Source organism: Ctenopharyngodon idella, chromosome 13, assembly GCF_019924925.1.
Source record: "Ctenopharyngodon idella isolate HZGC_01 chromosome 13, HZGC01, whole genome shotgun sequence".
In the NCBI taxonomy this organism is placed as follows: domain Eukaryota; kingdom Metazoa; phylum Chordata; class Actinopteri; order Cypriniformes; family Xenocyprididae; genus Ctenopharyngodon; species Ctenopharyngodon idella.
This window is the reverse complement of record NC_067232.1, coordinates 19,430,430-19,456,674: the sequence shown is the minus strand read 5'-3', so window position 1 is coordinate 19,456,674 and position 26,245 is coordinate 19,430,430. Positions and strand designations below refer to the sequence as shown.

Here is a 26,245-nt window from a genome sequence, read left to right as displayed (position 1 = left end):
GAAAGTATTAGAAGCAAGAAAATCCGGTGCCGAAGCCACTTGCAGAGGCAACCTCACGCTAGGGTCAGCCCCTGGAGTGAGGAGAGAGGAAAAGGAAGGGAGCTGGGGAGCTCCCTTCCTTTCTTAAATTCTTTAGCATCTGGGCCTGCACCAGATGGAAATGCTGACTGAAGTGAAACATAGGTGTATAGCTCTGCTTTGTTCATCCTCCTGGAAAAGTGAACATCAGAGCTTGTCTTAACCTCAACACTGTCCATTTTTCTATTGCAGGGACTGTGGTGAGGTGTAGGAGGATGCTGAAGATGATGATGGATGTCTTGATAGTGGAGGTGAGGGCAAGCCTCAGTGAATTACAGCATGAATTTGTAGGAAGCTTTGATGCTTTTAACTCGATGAGAGCAAAATAAAACAGTCTGAATCAGCAGCCGCTGCTGTGTTGTTCACCTCCACTTCATAGCCCACCACGCCCACTTTTATAGCATTTTTCAAAACTGTGGTGAAAACTAACTGGTGCTGAAACGGGGGGTTCCATGACCCTTTAAAAACATATAGGTCAACCACTATTTCAGAGATGGATAAACAAATTAGATTGTGATGATTGTTTTTTTTTTTTTTTTTAAGATAATGTGCCCTGATGAGTCGTGCATGGATTAAATTTTGATTTCAACAGTAACACTTTAAATCTTTAAATAGGAACACTTTCTATACACAGCGCTTTTGTGGTCGGCTTCTTCTCATGGTTACTGCTAAATAACTTTTGGGTAGTAAGAAATCATGCATCAGATACACAAGCTGCAATATTAGAGCTGACATTATCTACAGTCATTAAGCATGTCTTTATTTATTCAGATTGGTGCTAATTAGCATGACTTCAGCACACTGGCTAATATGACATTCAAGGCACAATACTAGCATGCAGGGCATCATTTCCTGACTAGGCTCTCCTATCGTAAGGCCGAACTAATTATCGCAGCTGAAACGGCCCTCTTGTGTGACTGAGAACTTAAATACTCTATTCACCCCCTGATATATCTCATTAACAAAAGCTTTATTTGGACCAAAAAAAAAAATACAGGACTCACTTAATGTGATTTTGGGCTTCAAATGGAGATGCTGGTCTGTTTAGCTTGGATCAGTATTACTGATCCTCTAACTTCCATCACTGACCTTTTACTCTGCAATGAAGATCTCGGTTTTGATGAATAGATAATCTGAATGGAGGATCATTGAATAGGAGTCATTCTGTATCTCACAAGCTCTTCACTGCTTTGCCTTTGCAGTCTGTATTGTCCATTTCAGGCAGTCTCACATGTAAATAGTTCAATCTGGAAGACAGACCCCCTGCTATGAAAAGTTTGTTTCTCTTTCTAATAGAAAATCTCAAAGAAATAGTACTGATTCTCCCTCTCTTCCATCTCCATCCTCTCTGAATCCTTTACTCTTCCTGATCAGCTCCAGTTTTCTATAGCAGTAACTGAATGTGGCAGAGCTAATGCTGAGAAAATAGACTTAATTGATTAAAATAGGTTTTGTGTCTCTGTTTTATTCCATTTGCTGTATTATTATAGAGAAAAAAAAAACATATTGTAATGTGTTCTGGGAGTGTATGCAGCCAAAATCCACTCTCTCTTTCTAATTGGCTTGTGCCAAGATATGGTGTGTTGGGCAAGTGCCCAATTTGTACCACAAAAGCATTGAATCTCTGGAGCATGACTAATGAAATCCCTTAATTCAAACCAAGTGTTCTTCCTTTCCTGCCAGAACACAAAGGGGAAAGACAGAGAAAATCCTGTGATCCTAAGAAAACACAAAAGCTCCATCTCATTAAACCACAGAAACTGAAAGATGTATTGACAGATGTAATGACATCAGAGACAGGTGGCTGACACAATCCTAACCTGCCTTTAGCAGGTGTCACCAAAACAAGATCAAATATTTAATGAAAAATGTAATTAACACTTACAAAAGTGCAAGAAATACATAAAAAATTAGTGATAGGCTATGTTCGTGATGACAAAAATAGAAGAATATCACATGGACAGAAAAGTAGGCTTATATTCTCCTGCTTCAAATGTTACACTAATGTATCCCAGAGTCTGTTGTACTTGCAAAAAGTGTTTACATTTAATGTTTACATAAATTAAATCATACGGTATTTTGACTAAGGACATACTCTCATTCATAACACTGCTTAAATGCACTAGTCATGCCATACACATTCTCACTAAGGGCGTCCTCGCACTAGGATTTGTCATGACACCATTGCACACTTACGCCATTACGATGCAATTTTTTTTTTGAAGAAAAAACACAAACACACAAATGAACTAGACTTTGGTGGTCAAGTTATATCATTTAAATATGTTAGAAGACCATTTTTATGTATTTTTTTATTGTCAAAAGAATTAGTAAGTCATTAATGTAGTTCCGCAATTTCCTAATTTGAAAACAACTACCACAAAAAAAAGTCTGGCCAATCTACTCTACATATCAGCAGCAGTTTTACCCGTTTTAAAAGCCCTTATCAATAGAATTTTTAATATTGTGGAGGTCAACAGTGGATCTTAAGTCTAACAGATCTCAGAGGATTTGGTTGCTCTGACTGGATCAATTTAACAGGCACCTAATCAATACATATCTAATCATGAGGTCAATATTCTGGATCCACTCAGAGGATCTACAGCAGAAACACAAATGTGACTGAGTTTGACCTCTGGCACTATAGACACGGCTTGGACAATGGACAAATGCTCTCTCTCTCTCTCTCTCTCTCTCTCTCTCTTCAAAAGGAACTGTTCCATTCCTGTCTCTCACCTTCCATGACGTAGACGAGGGAGCCCACATCCCCTTCTTTAATAATACAGCTGTTTTTGTCATAGTCCACTGGATACATACAATCCACTATCTCCTGGATCTGAGACATCTCCAGATTCTTCATGAAGTCATTGTCCAGGATAGCTGACTTGATCAGTTCCTTTGACCTGTACAATGCAGAAAAACAGTGTTAAATAGGGCTGTGACAATACTGTAACATAGTAAAGACAATGACTATACCTGAAATAAAATGCTAACTTACTGAATACTGCTAATAATGCCTACTATTTAAGAAAAATAAATGTTTTGTGAAACAAAATGCATTATGCAAAAATAAACATTCCAAACAGTACCATGCTACATTATTGTCACATGACCTCACTGTGATTATGTGCAAATTTAATTTGTGGTGTCTACTTTTCATCTTAACTTTTGGCAATTCAATCAAACTATGAGTAAAGAAAAATATGTAAAAATAATAGCTGATACTATCAATATTATTATACAGTCAAACCAAAAATTATTCAGACATTTTTTATATATTTTTACTAGTGGGTGCAGGACACTATAGTTAATTCATGTAAGTGAGGATAGCAAAATAAAGTAAACTGTGACATATTATACCCAAAAATTCTTCATACAGTGGACTACCAGTAAAATCGATAAAGATTTGGAACCAAAAATTATTCAGACACTTTGACCTGACTTTGCTTAAGTGTTATCTGGGATAATTAAGATTATTTTTTTCTGACAGTTTAACTCTGAGACCTTGTCATATTTTATTACCATTTTTTTTAAACTATTGTGTATAAACTGTATTAATGAATGACATGTTCAATGTGTCTTAATAAATTTTGGTTCGACTGTACATGGGTGACAGTTTCATTCATCACATGAAACTGCAAGGTAATGCAGAACACTTTGTACTGTTGAATATAGCATCCAATGCAGTTTGCTATGTTGTAAAGATTTTGGCAAATGTCCAGGTATTATAATTTGCAAACTATACATACTATCCTTTTCCTGAGCAAACGATGAGCACCGCCATGATAGATTTTAACTTCCATTTGTATGCTGTCCTGTTCCGGTCTCTATAGGAACCCATTGTTAAAACGACAAAAAGAGCGACTGAATGAATTAAACAAAAACTTTTTGAATGTTACTAAAAAATAAAATCAGCGCAGGGTTAAGCTGTGGCAGCCAACAACAGAAAAAAAATGAAGACATTCCTGGAAAGTACGTTTTGAGCACCAGCAAATCTGAAAAGAATGTCCGTATACGGCGCCATTTGCCTTGCATTTTATGCCAAACACTGAGAGAAAACGAGCATGCCTTACAGCTATTAAGTTAAAAACTCCCCATAAAAGGTATATGTGGGCTCTTATCATTTTGAGGACAAAAACCTCCGAACTTCACCTGACTGGGAGCTGTGTGTAGGATATGAGCACCCATCTGTTTTCAATGTAGCTAACTTCGGGCAGCTTCATGTTATCTACACAATCATTAAAGGGTTAGTTCACCCAAAAATGAAAATTCTGTCATTAATTACTCACCCTCGTGCCGTTTTACACCCGTAAGACCTTCGTTGATCTTCGGAACACAAATTGAGATATTTTTGTTTAAATCCGATGGCTCCGTGAGGCCTCCATAGCCAGCAATGACATTTCCTCTGTCAAGATCCATTAATGTACTAAAAACATATTTAAATCAGTTCATGTGAGTACAGTGGTTCAATATTAATATTATAAAGCGACGAGAATATTTTTGGTGCGCCAAAAAAAAAAAAAAAAACGACTTATTTAGTGATGGCCGATTTCAAAACACTGCTTCATGAAGATTCGGAGCGTTATGAATCAGCGTGTCGAATCATGATTCGGATCGCGTGTCAAACCGCCAAACTGCTGAAATCACGTGACTTTGGCCGCTCCGAACTGCGGATTCGACACGCTGATTCATTATGCTCCGAATCTTCCTGAAGCAGTGTTTTAAAATCGGCCATCACTAAATAATTCGTTTTTTTTTTTTTTTTTTTTTTGGCGCACCAAAAATATTCTCGTCGCTTTATAATATTAATATTGAACCACTGTACTCACATGAACTGATTTAAATATGTTTTTAGTACATTAAAGGATCTTGACAGAGGAAATGTCATTGCTGGCTATGGAGGCCTCACGGAGCCATCGGATTTAAACAAAAATATCTCAATTTGCGTTCCGAAGATTAACGAAGGTCTTACGGGTCTGGAACGGCATGAGCGTGAGTAATAAATGACAGAATTTTCATTTTTGGGTGAACTAACCCTTTAAACTTTGACAGGTGAGGCACTGACAAAAGACGTCATTATCCACCTTTTTGGAAGTCTGACCCGACGATAATGTAATGTTAAACATACGAAAATGTTTTTAAAAAAGGCACATGGCTCCATAGTGCCATCACTTTATATACACTGTTAAAATAGTAAGAGATGCATGATAGTAATCTGTAGTAAATCCACAGGAAATGTGGGTTTAAAAAAAAGATGAAATGAAGAGGATATTTCAGGAGATGAAAGTAAATAAAGTCTCTTAATCACTGCTGGACGTCACAGCAAACAAAAAATCAGAAGACTAGCAGGATTGAGGATTTCAAAGGTTTGCATCACAGATACACACAGAGATACACAAATACACACATTTAAACTAAAAGTCAACGTAACCTCCCACACAAGGACTCAGTAATGAAAACAAAATATTCCCAAAGATATGAAATATCAGATGTATCTCAGTAAAACTCTTTTCCCATGATAAAATACACTAATGTGCAGAGACTATGAAGAGTGTAAACACTGTGGCTCTGTTACACTATAAAAATGTTTTTTGAGCAGCCAGACAGAACTTCTTGCACAATCATTTTGAAGCGGGATCTGTTTGACCAAAAAATGGCTGACAGGGAAGAGTGTTCGGGAAACCTGTTTGGAAATGCAACTCAAGTCATTATTTGTGCAAATCCATTTAGTTCTGCAAAATTACATTTAATAGCTCAAGTGTTATAGCATTGTAGATGGAAAAACCTGGTTTGATATGGTGAAGTGTGTTCTTTAAATCTCGTTATCGCTGTTTATATGACACTTCCGAGCACTCCTCAACAAAAAGCCTATCATTGTGACAGCAATTCGTCTGTTTTTGTAGACCTGGACTTACGCCAGACATCTGATTTAGTTGCTAAAACCCACAAACGCTCACCTATGAACCACACTGTTTACATTCCACAGACATGCTCCGCCGTGAGCAGAAATAGGACTTTTTTTAAGATCTCCGCGTAGTTTACATATAGCTTTTTTCACTTTCACACACGGTCTCACCCTGAGGAAAATTGTATTGACTTTACCTTAGGAGATATAAATGGAATGAAATGTAACAACTGTTGACATTACAATAAAATTTAAGAGCAATAAAATGAATGTGAATGGCATTGCTCAGTTCATTTGTTATTGGAGGAATTTGATGAGGAACATTTGAGATCATTTTGAGATTAGTAGGGTCTTCAGGAGAAATATCTGAGAAGCGGGTCACTTCAGTCTTCATTTGTTCTCAATTTAATCTCATTGATGTTTAGGACAAACAGCTGAGATCTCTCACTACGCTACACTAGTTTATTTCATTACAACAGCCTTACAATAAGGGAAGCAATGGAAGTCTATGAGGTGATACTAGTGGAGGGTTTATGTGAAGCTTGTATTTTTGTTACACTCTCAAAAAAATGATTTTTGATGCTGTTCACTTTATTTAAACAATTTATTTTGATTCAACACCATTGTATCAGGTTTCTGGTTTAAATGTGATTGATTCATGTTAAATTGACTTGAAACGATTACTCTTTGACTTAACTTGATGTTTTCATATTGAAATAACCTGTTTCAATCAAGTAACCAAACCAGGAGTTAATCAAACAGGACTTTTACTTCCCATCATGCTTTGCAAAGGGGCTGAAATGAGAAAGTGTCTTTTTAATGGTTACTGTTCTATTATGTTGGTATTTAAAAGTTTCTGTTATGTTAATGGTTTTGGGGTTACTATTGTGGAGAAGTGTTGCACTTGTGCTTGGGTTGAGGACCAGCTAACAAAAATTCATTTCACTTTAATAATGAAGTGATCACTATGGCAGTGCTTTGGGTAGTATTTCCCGAAAGCATCACAAGCCTACGTTGATCCTAGCTGCATTGGTGGCAATGGATCTATGATCAATTTAGAACATCATTATTTGCATAAATCAATTTAAATTCAAATCTAATTGAAACAACCAACAAATTACCATAACCATACATGAACAAGACATTAACTAGTTGGTGTAACATGGCAAAATTTTGTTGAATTAAAGTGCATTACCACAGTAACACAATACAAACATTTTGATTCAGCTAGTTGCAAAGAAGCTACATTGACATATTAAAATCACATTTAAACTACAAATGTATATTGTGTTCATATAAAATATTCAAAGCAATCCAAGTTTACTTGATTTGATTAGATGCATAATGGGTGCTACGATTAAATCATGTTCATTTAACAATTGATTTTTTTGAGTGCAGCACTTACATAAATGATTCAGTAAACATATATATATATATATATATATATATTATTTGATCCCTAATGTCTGAATCCTACGTTTGAGGTAGGATTTCTTTTCTAGGTGGATGGACGTCTGCTAATGTGTTACAGACATAACCAGTTTAATTTGCTGCATAAAAAAGTAACAATTTAACCATAAAATGCATATAACATCTCTCTGCTTCAAAGTTTGTGCTCTGTTTTGCAAAACTTGTGTGGTATTTTTGTATGCCACTCTGTATTTTAGAGGACATTGGCTCTCTGGAGGAACAGTCAGAGGAAATGTTTTACATCCAGTAAAAGCACAGAGATCATTGGCCTCATTTACAGCAGACAACCTCTGGATCGTCCTGTAACTAGCCTCTGTTTGACTTGAATTTTTACTTACTGCCTTTTTCAGGAGGATATTCACATCACACAGGTCGACAGACTGTCTCCCTTAAAAGGACAAAGTATGCCAAGCAAAGAAATTTTGGAGAAAGCTGTGGACATGGAACTGAACGTCTTGTACAAAGATTTTGCACATAAAAATTCCTACAAGAAAGTTGCTCATTGGTGGGCCTTTTGTTTGTCTTGCAACATTTTTCGTCAAGGGAATATTATTAAAAATACTTTAAACTGGAGAATGAATTCTCTATTACCGGTGCAGAGGACTGTCCCGAGGATCTGTACTGATTCACCTACTCTGCCCTCAATGCATGACTGCTGTGGCCTCATTGGAAAGCCATCAGTAGTTCTGTGGTCATCTGTAGATGTGTGTGCTAATGAGTTAATGGCCATTTCTTCCTCCTTTGTTTATTATCCATTTTCTAGACAGAATGCTAAAACAGGAAGCAGTCTCAAGGCAGATAACAGCTCATACTGCACATGACAGTGAATTATAACCTGAGACAAATGAATGACAAAGTTGATTTATTTCTAAATTTAAGCTTACTCTGCAGAATTAAGACACAAATAATCTGTCCTTTATATTTTGTATGAAAACTGCACTGTTGATGCTTATGACTGTAAATGCCAAATGTATTGTTGAAATATCACTTTTAGCCATATTCTGGAAAAGAATAGAATCTTAGGGCCAGACTTACTAAACGGGGCATATTAGCGTGAGAGCACAATTCCACTAATGTGCCGATGGGAGTGGCAAGTTTTGCGTGTGATCTACTGCTGACACGCAAATTAAGGAATACAGTCAAATCATTTACATAATGACCAACGCAATCTACCAAGAGCACCGCAAATTAGCGTTGGGTCGCAAATAAGCAGAGCTGATGCTCATGTTACATGTAATCTGACAAACACGTACACATATGATATTACACTTTGGAATGTAATGAAGTAAAGGCCGGGACACACCAAGCCAACGGTCAGCTGTTGGGCAACGTTGGGCAGTTTTTGAGCATCAGTCGGCTTAAAGTCTAATTATTTTGGCTCTAGTCAGACGCCATTGGGTTTTTTTGGGCCAATTCAGCATGTTGAACAGTTGACAGTTGCCTTTAGTCCTTTTGGTGTGTTCAAGCGCAGCTTTTTGACCGAGACGCAGCCAACAAGAGGCGACAACACAGCCAGCTTTCGTCGCCGCTAGTTCTTTGATGTTGGCTTAATGTGTCCCAGCCTTAAAAGTAAAGGTTTCCCAAAATAAAAATACTCTGATAAAGTACAGATATTTGAAAAATGTACTTAAGTACAGCAACAAAGTAAAAAATACTTCATTACTGTCCATCACTGCAGACAGCCAGCCTAAGTTTTTTGACAGACATGATAACATGCGTGAGGGGTGAACTATGTGACGTAGGCTGTGTTATAAACACGACAAGACAAAGAAGAATCCAAAATAAACTATCTTTAATCATGTAATCCATTCAAACACACTGGAGATCTCAGGAGCAAAACTATAAAATACTAACCACATAAACGTACATGAGAACTGACAAAAAAGAAAATAAGACACAAGGTTAACAAGGAAACTAAATGAACAACAGGTGAACTAAATCAGGAACTAACTGGCACAAACTAGGAAGGTCAACATACAATGACAGGGAACAGGAACAAAACAGAACCAAAACACAATGAAACTAAACATAACTGTTACTCTATGTTTGATTTTTGGGTAATTATAAAATGTGCTGGAGAAGTTTGAAATGCTTTTTGCGTAGTTCATTATACTTATTTTAAAGAATTATTTTTTTTTTGGCTTAAATAAATTACATTACTCAGAGACTGACATGTTTGGCTTGTCAAAAAAATGATGTTGCAAATTTGTTGACTTGAAAATCAAGTTCATGTTTTACAAGGAAAGGAGTGGTTTTGATGCACAAAGTTGTTTCTGTTGTCTCTTATAACAACAATCTTTTATTATTTTTAAAACTGTTGTTCGAATATTATCCCTTAGCAGATTTTGACTCAAATAAGTTTAAATTGAAGTACTAAAATTACTGAAATTAAAACATAAATAAAAATTGATAGAAATATAGAAATATAGCTATATAGAAATATTTGGTTAAAAAAACTAATAAAAATGACAAAAGCACATAACAAAACTACTAACATATTTTAAATTGCCAATAAATTTTGACAAAATGGTATGATAAATTGTACTTCTTTAGCTGAAAATAGGTCTAAAAAAAAGTTTTTTCCAAGTTGGTCCAGCTAATGTGCATGCTCGATGTTACAAAGCAGTGTCTGGGTCATTGATGAATAAGGTTTTTAAAAGTGTAAAAAAAATAAATAAATGAATTAAAAAAAAACATAATGGAGCTATAATTAATTTTGAAGTTTTATTAAGTGTTAACAATGAGATTATGTGGTTTTTATAATCAATTAACACTGCTTTTGTCATTTTTACAAGATAGACAAAATTTGTCACCAAAAAAGTCATTCGGTTTAACCAAAATTTCGGTCTTACCGAATGACACTTTTGGTTATACCGAATGACAATATTTCCAAACAATGCTAACAGGCTGATATCTACCTAGCTTGCTAGTTAGCTAACAAAATGACAAACATTTTATATTTAGTACAAGTTTTTAAAATATTACAACATTTTCCATGTTTTATAGCGGTTGTACCGAATGACCTGATATTTCGGGACATGCGTATGAGCAAGTAAAAACATGAATTTTTCAAATAGTTAAAAGAGAGTTAGTTACTTTACTTCACGATCATGTGGTCCTTTGCAGGTGTCTGAATGATGTCACATCCTGTCACATGATATTGACCACATGACTTGATCCAAAATGGTCCCTTTACATTGGTTAATCCGAATGACATCAATGAAATTAATTTTTTCCGGACATTCTTTCTCATAACAAAGCAAAGACTTCGACACATAATTTTAATACCATTTTGCACTATGTTGATATATGATGTTATAAAATCATGCCAGAATAACAAATATATACATTTATTACATTTTAAGATGTTTTAATCACAAATGAAATGGCTGTATTGGCCTTTGGACGGTTAAACCGAATGACCTTTTGACACTTCAAAATCTTTAAAATACCTTTATATGTAGCAAAATATAATTAAAACATTTTGGATTCAATAAAAGAGATCTAGTTGTACTACCTTACATACTTTGGATGTCATATTATTATTATGGCCTTTGGACAAAAAAAATGACCCGTCACGTTATTGACCCATCTACCAATAAGCCAAATTGTTTGGTTTTTTTAAAGATTTTTTTTTTTTTACATTTTTTGTCTTTATTGAGATAGGACAGTATATATAATTGACAGGAAGCAAAGTGGGAGAGAGAGGGGGACGGGATCGGAAAGGCCGGGACTTGAACTCAGATCGCCCAAAGCACAACCGCACTACACGTCAGAGCGCTGCCCACGAGTCTATCGGCTTCACCAGTTGGTTCTTTTGACTGAAAATAAGAAACTTGCTTTCCTAGAGCCGTCTAGCATTGACTATCTCCTTGTAGAGATCCAACCTGCAACCTTGCAGCTTTAACTAACGTGACAAAGTTTTCAGACACATGTAATGAAATCTTATATACAGTCAAAGAGTCCAATGCAGACATTTCTATATCAGTACAGGACTTCAGATCTCTGATATTTCAAAAGACCTCAGTCAGTCAAAATGTCAGAGACCAGTTCAGAAGAGACATTTCAATCAAGACTTCAAAAAAAAAAACCTCTGGTCTTTCATCATTTTAAGCCTATCTAGTGCCACTGCAAAGGAAAATGCAAAAAAGAAACAGAAACAGATAGAAGCAAGATATAATTATGAGACAGAGACACCACTAATGACATTCATGGCAAAAACCAAAGGAAAGAAAGGGTTACGTCTCTCAGTATTGTGACATCTGGTGAAAGCATTTGCATTTACTTTTAAAAGAAAGCAGGAGAACAGATGATACATTAATGCATGCATCAGCAAAGACATGCGAAATAAATGTATTTTTCATCTAAAAAAACAACAGTCTTCTCCCTGACCACATACAAAGATATAAAATCCTCTTCCAAAACATGAGCTTTCGAAGACTAAAGCAATATTGGTGGCAGTTCATTCCCATCTGGCAGCAACACAAGCTGATATGAAAGATTTTTCTTTTAAATCTTCATAATCATTCCTTAAAGTGCTCATCAGCTCAAGTTACAAGAATAGAAGAAGAAAAGGCGGAACAAGCTCCGCTGTGGTGGAGTTCAAAGGGTTTTTCTGTACAAAACAAGGTTACGTGGTAAATTAGTAGTGTTGAGCTGTCAAATGTCAGTTGCAGAGCAGATGGGGGAGGCCACACTGGTCAGAAACAGAAGAATGATGTTCCTCTGCTGCCAAACCACTAAATGCAAATTAATTAAGGGTATGTGTGTTCATGACAGCAGGTTGAAACACAAAGATCCTTCACATTCAGGGGAACTGTTTAGTCTGGTTAGGTCCTCGGGTCTATTTCAATTAAAACATGACACACTACTGTGTGCATAATAACAGATGATCATGTAAATAGTGTTCGTGATCCACCTGCTGCACGATATCATGCTGCTTTGATAAGCAAATTATCAGTCCGTTAAACAAAGCAGTTATTATTTGTCAGACTTTGTGCATTTCCCACGTCAGCGCTCCTATAACTGCTTAATGCAGACACAATATTCCTGGTTCAGATGTTTCCTTGTGGAAAATCAAACTTTCTTGGAGCGTCATCATTGAGATGCTTCTGCAAATGTCAATGAATGGCATTTTGAACAGAACATAATGAGTTTGTTTCGGATTTACAACAGACATCAGAATGATTTCAATTGAGCAACCTGTAAAACCCATGATATTGCCCTCCCTTTCAGCAAGTTACCATGGTAACCATAGCCAAAATGCTACTACACATAATACACACCAGTTATTGTTGCTTCAGTAAATTTCTGGTAATTTGGTATTAGCTGCCACTGTCATTAAAAAAAGTACATGGATGAAAAAAAAAAAAAAAAACTAGTTACTATTGTATTTTAGCAATGACTGATAATATTTTGGCAATGTACTAAAGGACAACAGGTAAGTTCACTGCATGCATACTTCCCTATAGCTATGTAAAAAAGCAATAAGTCAAATCAGTATATAGGGTGTCCAAATATACAACATGACACATAGGCAAATATTTGGTGTACGAGGAATCTGAAGCTTCTTGTCTCCTTGAAGGGATCCAGCCATGTTATAGGGGTTTAAGCAGGTGATTATATATATATATATATATATATATATATATATATATATATATATATATATATATACACACGTGGCTTCAATTAAAGTATAAATATAGAAACCAAGAAAGTTATTCTTCATGGTTACACTGCAGTTTTTTCTTCCTTTCTTTCTTTCTTTGTGGTTGTTAGGATACTTCATATGTCATATAGCTTAATGTTGTATTTGTATAGAGCTTTATGTGGTGTTTCATGACTTTAAACTCTAAATTCAACATTAAAGTCATCAAATAACACATTAAACTCTATAAATACAGCATTAATGGGCTATGTGACGACTCTCTATATAGTGTTGTGTTACCTACAGTTTGAAGTGGATTTAAACATAAGTTTCAGTTGGTATTCGATGCCGTTGCCTATTGACGTTCGTATGGTAAATGTAGTATGTCATTACTTTTAAGTCGTATTGAATTATTATTAGTAGTAGTATTAGTATTATTATTATCGAGTTAACCTACTTGGCACTCTTGGGGACGTTGGGCAGGGTCACGTGACTCAGCTGCTGGACGTTGGCTGGTTCGGCGCTGATCGCCTGTCGTTTGGTGCGCTGATGCTCCTGCAGCTCCGAGCGGGTTTGGACCTGTTGGGTCGCCGGGCGAATTACGGAGCGGTACTTATCCAGTTCGTTCTGCAGTTTCTGAATCAGTTCATCTTTCTGGTCCAGTTCGAGCTCCAGTTCGTCAATGAGCGCGTCTCTCTGTCTCAGTTCTTCAATTTTCTCCTGAAGCGCGTATTGGAGGTCGCGTAAAGTCCCCATCATCATCCCTTCTGAACCAAATACAACCGAACAGAGCCGAATAAAACCTCCCAGAACTGCACTTTTAGTAACTTTACTGAGATGAAAAGAAATGCTGTGCACCAAACCAGCTTCTATTCTACTCTGAAAGGAACTACAACTGCAAAATGAGAAGAACCCAGTGCTTCCGTTTAAAAAAAAAAAAAAAAAAGAAAGAAAAAGGAAATATAATCAGCGCCCAATCCCACAGAGCCGCACAAATCCTCAGCACTGACAGAAGCGTATCCGTGTGAGCGCGCGTCGCTCGTGGGCAGTGACGTGATGAATGAGTTGAGCTCGAGAGTGCACAGAACGCTCGCGCGCGTCACAGAAGAGCGCGGGATTCCTGGACAGTCAGTATTGATGTTCAGCTTTTGTACAGCTGGTAACTGTACGACAAAAAGTTTACAGAACTGCAGAAGTATACAAATATAATGCATAAGTAAAATACGTTTCAAAATTAGTAAGAACCAAACATATAGAAAACTCAAGGGCTGGCTGAAGTTGTAATTAAATAAATGCTATTTTTTATGTTTAAAAAAAAAAAAAATTAGAATCAGGGATCCCATGCTCTTGGGAAACCTGCAGATATGCGCTCAAAGAAGTCACAGAAATTCTAACTAAAGTTCCAAATTATAATATTATTTTTATAATATTTCATAATATTTGCTATAACTGTTGGTTGAACAAGTGAATTCAATAAAAACATACCAGCAAACATTAATGCAAAAGTCAAATATAGCTAGAGTCTCAGGACAAGATTGGGCAAGTTGTCACGTGTTTTATGTTTTCATTTAACAGAATGTAGGCTATTGATACCAATTTCTTTTGTTGGTTATCACCTGAGACACTTTGTTAGTTGAAGAGTACTACTATTTACAAAAACTTGACTTGATTAGCTGGATCAGCTGTTTAATTAGGGTTGAAGCTAAACTGCAGGAGCTGAAATTTGCACCCCTGCTAGGCTGTTAAATGGCAGGTTTCTTATGTGACAACTTACCCCAATGTGTGATTACATTCTGATTACAATGAACTGTGTCTTATTCTTGGGAAATAATCGCTGGAAATGATCAATTGCCAAGATTTGTAGTATGTGTCTAAACAGACAGTGCCTTCCTGAGAAATATTCACTGGAATAAACTGTAGGACAAATAGCCCCAGTCACCTCTATTCATAGTTAATGGCATCGCTTTAATAGCTTGACTTACCTCCACTTTGGAGAGCTAGTAGAGATGCATTATGTTTGACTGAGTTTATCAAAGGACATAAGGCGCCCTCTGGTGTCAGACTATGAAAGACACACAGGAACAATGAAGTGATGTGATGGCAAATGATGCTTAAAGTGACTGACAACTAGGACAAACAGAGTTAAACTTCACAGCCCAGTCTAAGAGAAATGATATCTGTATATGAACGAAACAGCAGAGTATATCTAAGCCCCGTTGGTCATATACTCTGGTCTGGATGAATTTTTTTTGGGCCTACAGATTTAGAGTACATTAAAAAATGTTATGTAATGAACTTAAAGAGACACAGGCAGTATTAGCAGGCGAATATGAGTGAAACAAATCCTCATCTTTGGTATCTGAAACCGTTTGTCAAAAGATCCCAAAGGCCCACAACAGCAACCAGATGTCTACCATTCTTTGAATAGTTATTGTAGTCAAAAATAACACACAAAGAACAATTCATCTAAACAACATCTGAAAATAACAAATGAGGAATACAAGATTATTCCTTTTCTGCTGCTCGTTTTGTCCCTTCATCTCTTTCTCACTGTCACTGCCCTTGAAAGGACCTCTCCCAGAAAAACAGGCTTTAAATTTCACCTTAATAAACTCTTCCTGCAGGGTTCTTCCTTTGTGGATCGATGGAAAGAGGATCTGTTGTAACATGACTAGTGTGGCTGCTCTTTTCTGCCACAGACTCACATCTGCCGCCATTTTGTCACTTTGGGACCCTTACAAGTGCACTAGCTCTTTTTTTAGATGACACCAAGATCTCACTTTTAATTCCAGCACAAATCTTGAGGAGACAAAGCCTTGACTACTGTACTAAGTTTACTGTAAAGCAAATGTACTGAACTACACACACACATATATATACAGGGCTGGGTAGGTTACATTTAAAATGCATTTCACTACTGATTACAAAATACATGCTTTAAAAAGTAATTTGTAATGTATTTCGATAGATTACCCAAGTTTTGTAACTTAATAAATACTTTAGAATACTTTGGAATATTAATATGTTTGTAACACAAAAAAAAAGGTAATTAAGAGTTTTTATCTCACAATTCTGACTTTTTTCTTAGAATTGCATGATATAAAGTTGCAATTGCGAGTTATAAAGTCAGTTCTGAGATATAAACTAAATTTTGAGAAAAAAAAATAAAAATTGCGAGAAAAGATGTCAGAATTGTAAGATATAAATGTAATTTTCCAGTAAAAAGTCAGAATTGCAAGAAAGGAACTCTGAATTATGCGTTATAAACTCATAATTGCAAGTTATAAAGTCAGAATTGTGTGATAAACTTGCAGTTCTGACTTTTTTCTCACAATTGCGAGTTTATATCTCCCAATTCTAATTTTATAAAAAGCAATTGTGAGTTTAAATCTCGCAATTGCGAGGAAAATTCAGAATCTTCAAACGAACCGTTTTCAGACTCTTTAAGAAATTAGGTGATGTGTATATTAGGAGAAAATTAAAGTGTTTTTTGACCTTGGATGCATGTAAACTCTGAAAATACATGTTAAGCATAATTTAAATTCAGAGAAGTGCAATTAACTGTAACTGTTAACTGTCTCTGTTAATTATACATTGTTATGCTGTTATTCATATATTGATAACAGAGTACTAACAAAGTGATAAAAGTAGTATTGTAATTTTTGTCATTAGTGAAAACTGAGGGTCAGATGATGCATCGTAAGACAAATTTGTTTATCAGCATATGGTCTCAGTGCTCATTAAGCTACAAACAGCTTTTATCCCTCTGCTTCTTCCATAATGAACTCATTAAGGTAGGAGTGATTAGGCTAGCGCATCTGTCTTCATACTAACTTCACAAACACATAAATGCACATACCGTGCTCTAAGGGTGAGCATCCCAAAAATGCAGTTATAAAACAATTACGATCGTTATTAGTTATTATATCGGTGACTGGTGATGTGATGGCCCTTAAGTGAAGGGGGAAAACAACAACAGAAGAGCTTCTGCCCTCTTGTGGGCATTGCTGCATGCAAATCAAATGTGAGGTGATGCTGATACATTTTCCAAAGGGTCTTTTGAGCTTCAGCCCAAAGTATTTGTAACTTGGAAAGCATAAGGATTTCCATATCTGGGGTGGGATTTGACTCATGCAAATTCACTGGATAATTTATGCAAATACAGATGCACTCAAGATTTAGCAAAAAATAAAAAAATAAAAAGTATACTCAAAATTAGTTTTAAAGGATTAGTTCACTTTAAAATGAAAATTACTCCAAGATTTACTCACCCTCAAGCCATCCAGGTGTATATGATTTTATTCTTTCTGATGAACACAATCGGAGTTATATTAATAAATATCCTGACGCGTCCAAACTTTATAATGGCAGTGAACGGGACCAACAAGTTTGAAGTTCAAGAAAGTGCATCCATCCATTATAAACATACTCCACACGGCTCCAGGGGGTTAATAAAGGCCTTCTGAAGTGAAGCGATGCGTTTATGTATTAAAAAAATGTCCATATTTAAGAAGTTATAAAGTAAAATATATAGCTTCTGCCAGAGCGCCTTCCGTATTCAACTTACGAAGAAAGTGTAACACCTCTCGCAGTTCAAAATGCTTACACTACATCCTAACACCTTCCATATTCAACTTATGAAAAAAGCATAACTTACGCCAGTTACGCTTTTTTAGAAAGTTGAATACGGAAGGCGCTCTGGCGGAAGCTAGATGTTTTACTTTATAACTTGTTAGATATGGATATTTTTCTTACACAAACGCATCGCTTCACTTCAGAAGGCATTTATTAACCCCCCCGGAGCCGTGTGGAGCACGTTTATGATGGATGGATGCACTTTCTTGATCTTCATACTCGTTGGTCCCGTTCACTGCCATTATAAAGCTTAGTCAGGATATTTGTTAATATAACTCAAATTGTGTTCATCAGAAAGAATAAAGTCATATACACCTAGGATGGCTTGAGGGTGAGTAAAGCTTGTGGTAAATTTCATTTTAAAGTGAACTAATCCTTTAAGCATTTTTGAGATAATTTAAAATATTTGAAAGTCCTAAACTTCTGAAAAATATTTTGCCATCCTTAGAAAGTAAGTTCAGCCAAATCTTATACAAAGATGCTCAAAGAATCAGATGGATAGGGCTGATGGGAGGGGAAGCATATGGTCAAACAAAGCACTTTCTAATGGCGTATTAAATATCCTCAGACAGGCTCTTGGGCGCTACACGTTCAAACCCTAAAAGCCGATAATGCACGAAGCTTCCTGTGCTCAGAGCCCTCTGGGATCTGATGATGATGATGATGATGGTTTAGATCAATGATACACTCTATCTCCCCCACCTCCTCCTCTCTCTAAAGCTTCACAAAGATGCTCTGTCATCATGAGTTTCTTCATTCATGTTCTGAATCCTCAACCTCAAATACTCTTAATGATGAACCGATGGAATCAAATCAAATAATGCCAACAAAGTGTTAACTATTAAAAGTCATGACCCGAAGCATGTGCAAAACCATCAAGCATTAGTTGCGAATGTTAAACACGTGTGAAATAATCTCACCTGTCAGATTTGGCAACTCTCCTAAAGCTTTGGTTTGATAAATCCTGGTGCGTTTGCGGTTCGGCTGATATTCCCTGCGCGCGGTGCGTCCGTGGTCCGATCTGCGCGCTCGGTAAAACGGACTGACATTTGTGCAGCTTTCTCTTCAGCTCGCTGATTTCGTCTTCTCGCTCCACCAAGCGCCTTTCCAGATCTCGTATCCTCTCCTCCTTCAGCATTAAAATCTTTGCAAAGTCTTCCTCCAGGTCACTCATTCTGAGGTAGTAAAAAAAAACTTTAATCCCCTTGAAATCAACCAGGCGCGCTCTCAAACTGTATCACGCGCCCAGACAAGCTCAGGTTGTGAAGCTCCAGTGTAAAACAGCTGATCTATCCACGTGTTTACAGTTGGAAACGGGTGTCGGCGTCGGTCCCGCTGACGGTTAGGCTACTTGTGTCACAAACATACCCGTCCAAAAACACAAACCATACCGGGTACAGACTGTCTCCTCATCCACGGGGTCTTCACCATAGGCGGAGTTTCACTTTGGTGCTTAGGGGGAATAAAGTGGGGGGATGAGAAGCCGCATCTGAAACTATATATTCTACATAAACCACGATAAGGTGCGATTACACGGACATTTTAAAGCACAGAGGCTGTATAAATGCACTTACCCTGGAGTCCCAATCGTGGGAAACAGTATTGTGAACTGTACCGTACACGCGCACTGATCGATTTGTCAACTTGCCGTGTCCGATTTGTGAATGAATCATTCTTCGGAAGAGTCGGATCTTATCAATCGGTTAAACATGATTTGGAACTCTTGAATGAATCGGTTGAACAATCTCTTTCATTAGAGTTGAATGCAGTTATCGACTCACTGAACCGAGAAACGAAAGGTATTTTTCGAACAAGCCCGATTCGTAATGGACCCAGAACCGATGAGTGAAATGATTTGGATTGTACCAAGGATTTGACTGAGGGCGGGGCGAAAAGTTAGTTACGCCAACTTTAATAGCCAAATAACAGAAATGTTAGGCTCCAGAATGAGTTAGTCTTATCAACACACAACGAAACAAAGTTGTTTAAAATAAATAGCATAGCAAAACATTTTCAGCCAGGGGATGAATTATAGGCTATTGTTAAAATGTAAGCCTATGTAAATGCAAATTATATTTAGTAGGCTACATTTTATATTTATTAAGTGAATCATGGCTGCAATGAACTGAACTAGGACACAATAAATAACAGTAAAAAATACATCTTAATTAAATAAAAAAGAAATCTTTTTGTGGTTTTAAAGTATTATATGCCACGCTGGAATATCAAGGAACGACGTGATGACTAACTGCTGAATCGTTTTTTATTGAACATCTTCTATGAAACGAACCGATTCGCTGAAATGAATCAGACTCCCTATCGTTAATGCCAAGAGAAGACATGCATTGCAACTATCCGCGGTGTTTTAACACTGATATCACATTGGTTGAGATAAACTACACAGTTATACCTAGGCTATATAATATAGGCCTATTATTAAAAAAATAATAATAATAATAATAAACAATGAAATGCATTTTGTGTTTTTAATGTGTTTTATCCACACGCTCAAACAATGATAAAACAATTGCTATGCAGTCCCCAAAATCAATGTGGCTCTTCATCCCCCTCCTGATGAATGGGTGACGTATTTCGTGAAACCTGACACTTGGATTATATACTGTATATTTAGGCATCTTAGATCAATTATTAAATCTAGAATGAAAAACTCTCAGTTTTTCACATTAGCCTATAAGCTGAATAGTTATATTTGGTATTATCGCAATAGCAGCATTATATCTTTCTATGACCACTCTGAGGGACATACAGTAGACTATTGTGCATTCATGACCATCCAGCCATGATATGAAAGCATCATCCCTCTTCACATTCATGAGAGAGGGGCTGTAATTCAGATGCAGGGATAGAGAGAGAACAAGAGAAAAGAGAGACTAAAAATCTATTGTTTTTCTTTGAAAGGCACCCAATGCACAGAAAAAAATATTTTAATAATATTTATTTTAATCGTAACCAAACAGCACAGAACACACCTATTCTAAAACAAACAGTTCAGACTCTACATTTTGATTTAGCTTTGTTATGCAAGCCATTGGCAATGCAGTCATGTATAAAACAATAAGCCACACAAAGCTGTGTGTTAACTGTGCTTTACCTTTTAATAATAGTGTATTACTATTTATCCATTGTAAAACATATATAGCCTATGTATAGCCTGTTAGTTTATCATTATCAGGTGAGTAGAATTCAAAATCTGTTGTCTTCAGTGTGATCACAGAGATGTGATAGGAGCTAATTCTCTGGCTGTCCTGCTGTGCGAATGATGACACAGTGATTAGCACAGGACTGCTGTGCACCTGAGGGACTGATTGGATTACAGGCTGGGGTGGGGTGGGGCTGGTGGGTGGTGCTGGCGCAGACATTACTCATCCCATTCCTGTTATACAGTCTCTCTCTCTCCTACTCTCTAAGTGAAACCCAATCGGATGTCTCTGAGCTCCAGGACCAGAGGACGTTCTGTCAGTCATTGATTAGTTCTGCTGCTATGCTCTGAAATCTGGGATACAGGAAGTCAGTAAGGAGATATGGTCAATACGACAGACATGATTATGGGTTCAGAGATCATTTAGTATTGGTGGTGCTTGCTAAGTCATGCAACACTATTATTATTGTTCATACTGTACATATGTGCTACAGACACGAATGATACCTAGATTCATGCAGCTTAGTCAAGTCTGGATGGATGGATGGATGGATGGATGGATGGATGGATGGATGGAGTGAACGTGATTTCACCAAGTACAACATGTACCTGGATCAGCATCTTTGTTGATCCTGGAACAACGTTCCAATCAACCAATCAGATTTGAGGGAAAAGTTCAAAGTTTATGTCAAGTTTAGACTTACAACCAGGGTCAGGTGCATCTACATCAGTGCTATTCACCTATCATTTCCCTCTGTTTTTAGGGATAACTTATGGGTAGGGTTATGTTTAGGGTATGGATAGGATTAGGTTAGGACAGGAATGTTGTTCCAGGATCAACTTACTTGGCAAAATCATGGTGGATGGATGGATGGATGGATGGATGGGGTGAACGTGATTTTACCAAGTACAACATGTTCCTGGATCAGCATCTTTGTTGATCCTGGAACAACGTTCCAATCAACCAATCAGATTTGAGGGACAAGTTTAAAATTTATGTCAAGTTTAGACTTACAACCAGGGTCAGGTGCATCTACATCAGTGCTATTCACCTATCATTTCCCTCTGTTTTTAGGGATAACTTATGGGTAGGGTTATGTTTAAGGAAGGGATAGGGTTAGGACAACATTTTTGGAAAGGAATGTTGTTCCAGGATCAACTTACTTGGCAAATCACTTCCCAAATCATGGTGGGTGGATGGATGGATGGATGGATGGATGGACGAACAGACAGATTTAGACATGCAGACAGACAGATAGAATGATAGAAAGATAGACTCAAGGCTATAAAAGTGGATTGACTTCAGTTATCTGCCTATACAGACCAATGCATAGCATATAGTTAGAAGACCTTGGCTAACAGAATAGCAACTACTCTAGAAACCCAGTGGAAACCATTCAGAACACCATGGCAATGGATTAGCAAACACTCCAGCATCAAGAAGGCAATAAAGCAATACTCACATTTTCTTCAGAGGATGTAATAACAGTTTGATTTTAACTGTCATATCAAAAGTTTCCTTTGCTGATATAAATATGTAAACATTTCTGTTTCTAAACTGAGGAGTAAATTTTCTGAGCTTAGAGGCGGGGATGCCCTTCTCAGCAGTTTCCAGATGCATTATTACAAAACAAGTCTTGAGAAATGTCACAACGTAGCAGTCGGCTCAGAGCCCATGAGAGAGAGAGAGAGAGAGAGAGAGAGAGTCGAGCTCACGCTAATTACTGTCTCTCTGTCTGCTTAAATTTTATCGACTGTCACTTCACACGGCCTGTGCTCACATTCTTTAAATGACGAGATTCAGGTTGATATAAACTGAACTGACTCCTGCTTTCATCTCTCTCTTTCTCTCTGTGTCGGCTTATTCTCTCTGTTTCTCACGCTGTTGTCTCCCCTCAGGTTAGGCATGTTATATTTTTAGAGGAGTGTTTTAACACACCGTTCTCAAAGGGGGAGGGGGGGGGGGGGTATTTTCACTTACTTAGGTGTCTTGTAGAGACATCTTATTAGACACCATCAATTGGACTAAATAAACGGCTCATCTCTTCCCTCTCTGAGAGCAAAGTAATGTTTTCATTTCATGGACTTCCATTTAAAAAGGTTTTTTAGATCACTTTTAGTAGGTCTATCAAGATATTCCTGTGCTTTTTTTTTTTGGCCTCTTAGGGAACAGTTTGTACACCGTATTTATTGTGAACAACCAGATCTTTGACTCACTCACTCACTATCTGATTCATTCATGTACTCTCAGACAGTGCTATCATGGCCAGCATGTTTACATGCAGGGACATTGCCAAAAGATCTTCTGCTATGTCAGACTGTCAGCTTTCCTCTCCCAGACTGCCCACATCTGGTGAAATTTATGGGTTTCGGCTTTGGAGTTCTTTCCCTGTGTCAAATATGGCCTTTTATTCTTTAACTGTTCCTCGAGAGTTCAGCAAAAAGCTTCTCTGATGGTAGCCAGACAGTCTATGCTGGTGCTCCTTTCTCATCTCAGGCCCGGTTAAATCCCAATGTGTTCTTGCTAGACTGGGTCACTTTATCAGATCCTTCAAAGCTCTAGTGAGAATGGAGGATGGATGGATGGATGGATGGATGGTTAGATAGATAGATAGATAGATAGATAGATAGATAGATAGATAGATAGATAGATAGTGTACCATGTGGCTGTGGTAACATTACCATTTGTGCTCTAAAGGCCAGTGTATGAAGTATGTGGTGCAGAGTGATGGTGTGTGTGTGTACTCATGTGTGTGAGTTCAGCGTAACAGACCTTAAATGGTGCTGCTGTGTACTATAATGCAGCGGCGGGACCATCTTCCTGGCAGGAACCTAAAGACAGCAAACAGATCCCCCTACCTCAGCGACCGAGCAGCATAGCGAGACCACAGTCACAACCCTTCCTCAGATAACCTGATCTAATTGTAGCTGCAGTGGAAAAACAGAATATCTGTCTACATCGCTGCCCCTTCCTGTGTGTGGGCGCTCCGGTGTTTGGGATGAATGTGTGTGTGAATGTGTGTGTGTCTATCACTCAAGTGGGAAAGGAATCATTGGAGAAAGGTCAGCAGGCAGATGTCTAGTTAACAGACAGAGACAGGGAAGCTGTCAGAGAACATAAGCTGCTGTGTGTTTTTCAGGGGCGGAAAAACATGTGGAAGTTAAGAAAGTCTCAATACTTACTGAGGACATCCTGCACAGAAACTGGAATGGATGAGGTCTGGTTTTATCACAAACTCTACTCCCTTTTGTATAAGGAAACACTCTCTAGATAATAACTTATGCTACTGTACCCATGCATTGACCTCGTTTTTCAAATGTTTAGAGCATTTGGCTTGCTTGAACTCAAATGTCTGTGATAATATCCTAATTAGCTAAAATGCTAACAATATGCTTTATTTGTTGTATGTTTTTTTTATGTATATTCATCTCACAAGTTGTAGATATTGCAGGTATCGGTTGAGAGATACATGTGCATGATACACTTTGTTATTCAATTCAACAAATGATTAACACAGAAAATAATTTTAACGCATGATGTTTTATTAACAAAGACTGGAAGGAGCACTTTCAGATAATCTACCCAATCAGCGCGAGAGGAGGCTTATATATATAGCCGACTTAACTCTGTTCCACGACAGTTTTCCAGCATCCCTGCTCCACCCCAACTTCTCACTCTCGATTATTCCTATTCCAGCCAGGGTTGGGGGGGGAGGGGGAGTTCTGGGTTCAGGCCAAATTCCGAGCTCGGAGCCCTCTCCTCGGACAGCATGCCAAATATGCAAATTTTATACTATATCTGGTTATATATAAGTGTGAACTCGTGAAGTACCCCAGTTTGTAAAAACAAACAAAAACTGGGATTACTTTAATGTACTTTAATGGAAGTTGCAACAAAGCCAAAATGTGTTGTATTTTTATTAAAGTGCTATGTTAATTCTTCTGTAAAAATGTGTTATTTGAATTGTAAAGCTATCCTTTTAGTGCTTAAAGGGCACATAAACGTATCCACTGGTTATGCATTACCAGCATAAGTCCTGTAAGTGGATTTTGGTCCATGTAAACAGTTAAGAACAGTTACATCATGTCCCTTTCAAGTGTTCAACATTTATTCCAAGGCAATTGCACCATAGACTTACACAGTAAACATGATTTTTGGTTGTTTTTGCAAACTCAGGGAAGTGTCTAAACAATGTCTAAACAGTCATCAAACAAGAATTAAGTGAATTTTGCAAGATTTTTTTTTTTTTAAAGTCTGTCTGGTACACAGAAAAAATGGTACAAAAACTGTCACTGGGATGGTACCCTTTAAAGGTGCAGTGTGTAAATTTTAGCGGCATCTAGTGGTGAGGTTGCGAACCGCAACCAACGGTAGCTCACCCCTCCCTTTCGAAGCAAAATAGAGAAGCTACGGTGGCCGTCTGGCGAACACAAGTCAAAGATGTTGTCGTCTGAGACAGTAGAGAGTAGCCAGTCAAGCAATGAGGTTTCTTCTTACCTCTAACAAAGAACAGTCTCTGCTTCTAATAAACCAGATAACTATTACTTCTACTTCTTCTTTGTGCGTATTCAACGTAGTGACGATGCAAGCTGCCTCTAAAAACACGAACGATTAAGAAGAAGAATAAAATAGTGATCAAACACGCTCTGGAGAGTGTTTGTCCGTTTAGGGCTGCTGCATGCCGGCACAAAATGAGGACTTGGCATGGAGGAGGGACCCGAGATAAAAATGGCTCATTCTAAGGTAATAAAAACATAATGGTTCATTATGTAAGGTCTTTATACACAACTGAAAACGTATATTATATTGCATTTCTGTCAATAGATCCTCCCAAATTTTACACATTGCACCTTCAAAAAGGTTATAATATGTAACGTTTAGGTACTAATATATGTACACTTTAGGTACCAATATGCACCTTTGAGGTACTAATTTGCACACTTTCGGTGCAAAGGTGTACCTTTTTGAAGGGTAATGCCCCAGTGACAGCTTTTGTTCTGAGAGTGTATAATAAAGATACTGTACATTTCATTCAAGTCATTGAACAAAAACTGTGAAAGAACTAGAACATTTGTGATTTGTGAGGTAGCATAAATGTTGCTGATTCTCCTTATTTCTTTGTGGTATTATTATCTGCAGTAAATCATTGTAAAGCGAAACATTCTGTTTAACTCACATGGGATCTGGGCAAACTGGTCAAAAGCAGATTTTTTTTTTCTTTTCTCTCCATATATTCCTAGTGGAGGCAAGTTCAAGTTTAGGAATCAGATGTTATTTTCTTAAGCGTTTATGTCCTGAACAGTGTCCCTCCACAGTGTGAGTTCTCAAACTGATAGGGCTCTTGGG

General features: G+C 37.3%; 1 protein-coding gene across 3 annotated transcripts in view; it reads right to left on the bottom strand.

Moving 5' to 3' along the window:
- Positions 1-19,435, bottom strand: part of prkg1a (protein kinase cGMP-dependent 1a) — a 93,237-nt gene extending 73,802 nt beyond the window's left edge. The window contains exons 1-3 of one of the 3 annotated variants that reach the window (XM_051917445.1): positions 19,313-19,435; positions 18,659-19,190; positions 2,815-2,981 (exon numbers count right to left, since the gene is read on the bottom strand). In XM_051917445.1, coding sequence (XP_051773405.1) covers positions 2,815-2,981; positions 18,659-18,912 — 421 coding nt within the window. In that variant the 5' untranslated portion in view covers positions 18,913-19,190; positions 19,313-19,435. Of the gene's footprint in view, positions 1-2,814; positions 2,982-13,560; positions 14,324-18,658 lie in introns of those variants that run through there. The other 2 variants (XM_051917446.1, XM_051917444.1) reach the window with 2 other exon arrangements.
- Positions 19,436-26,245: the final 6,810 nt, after the last annotated feature.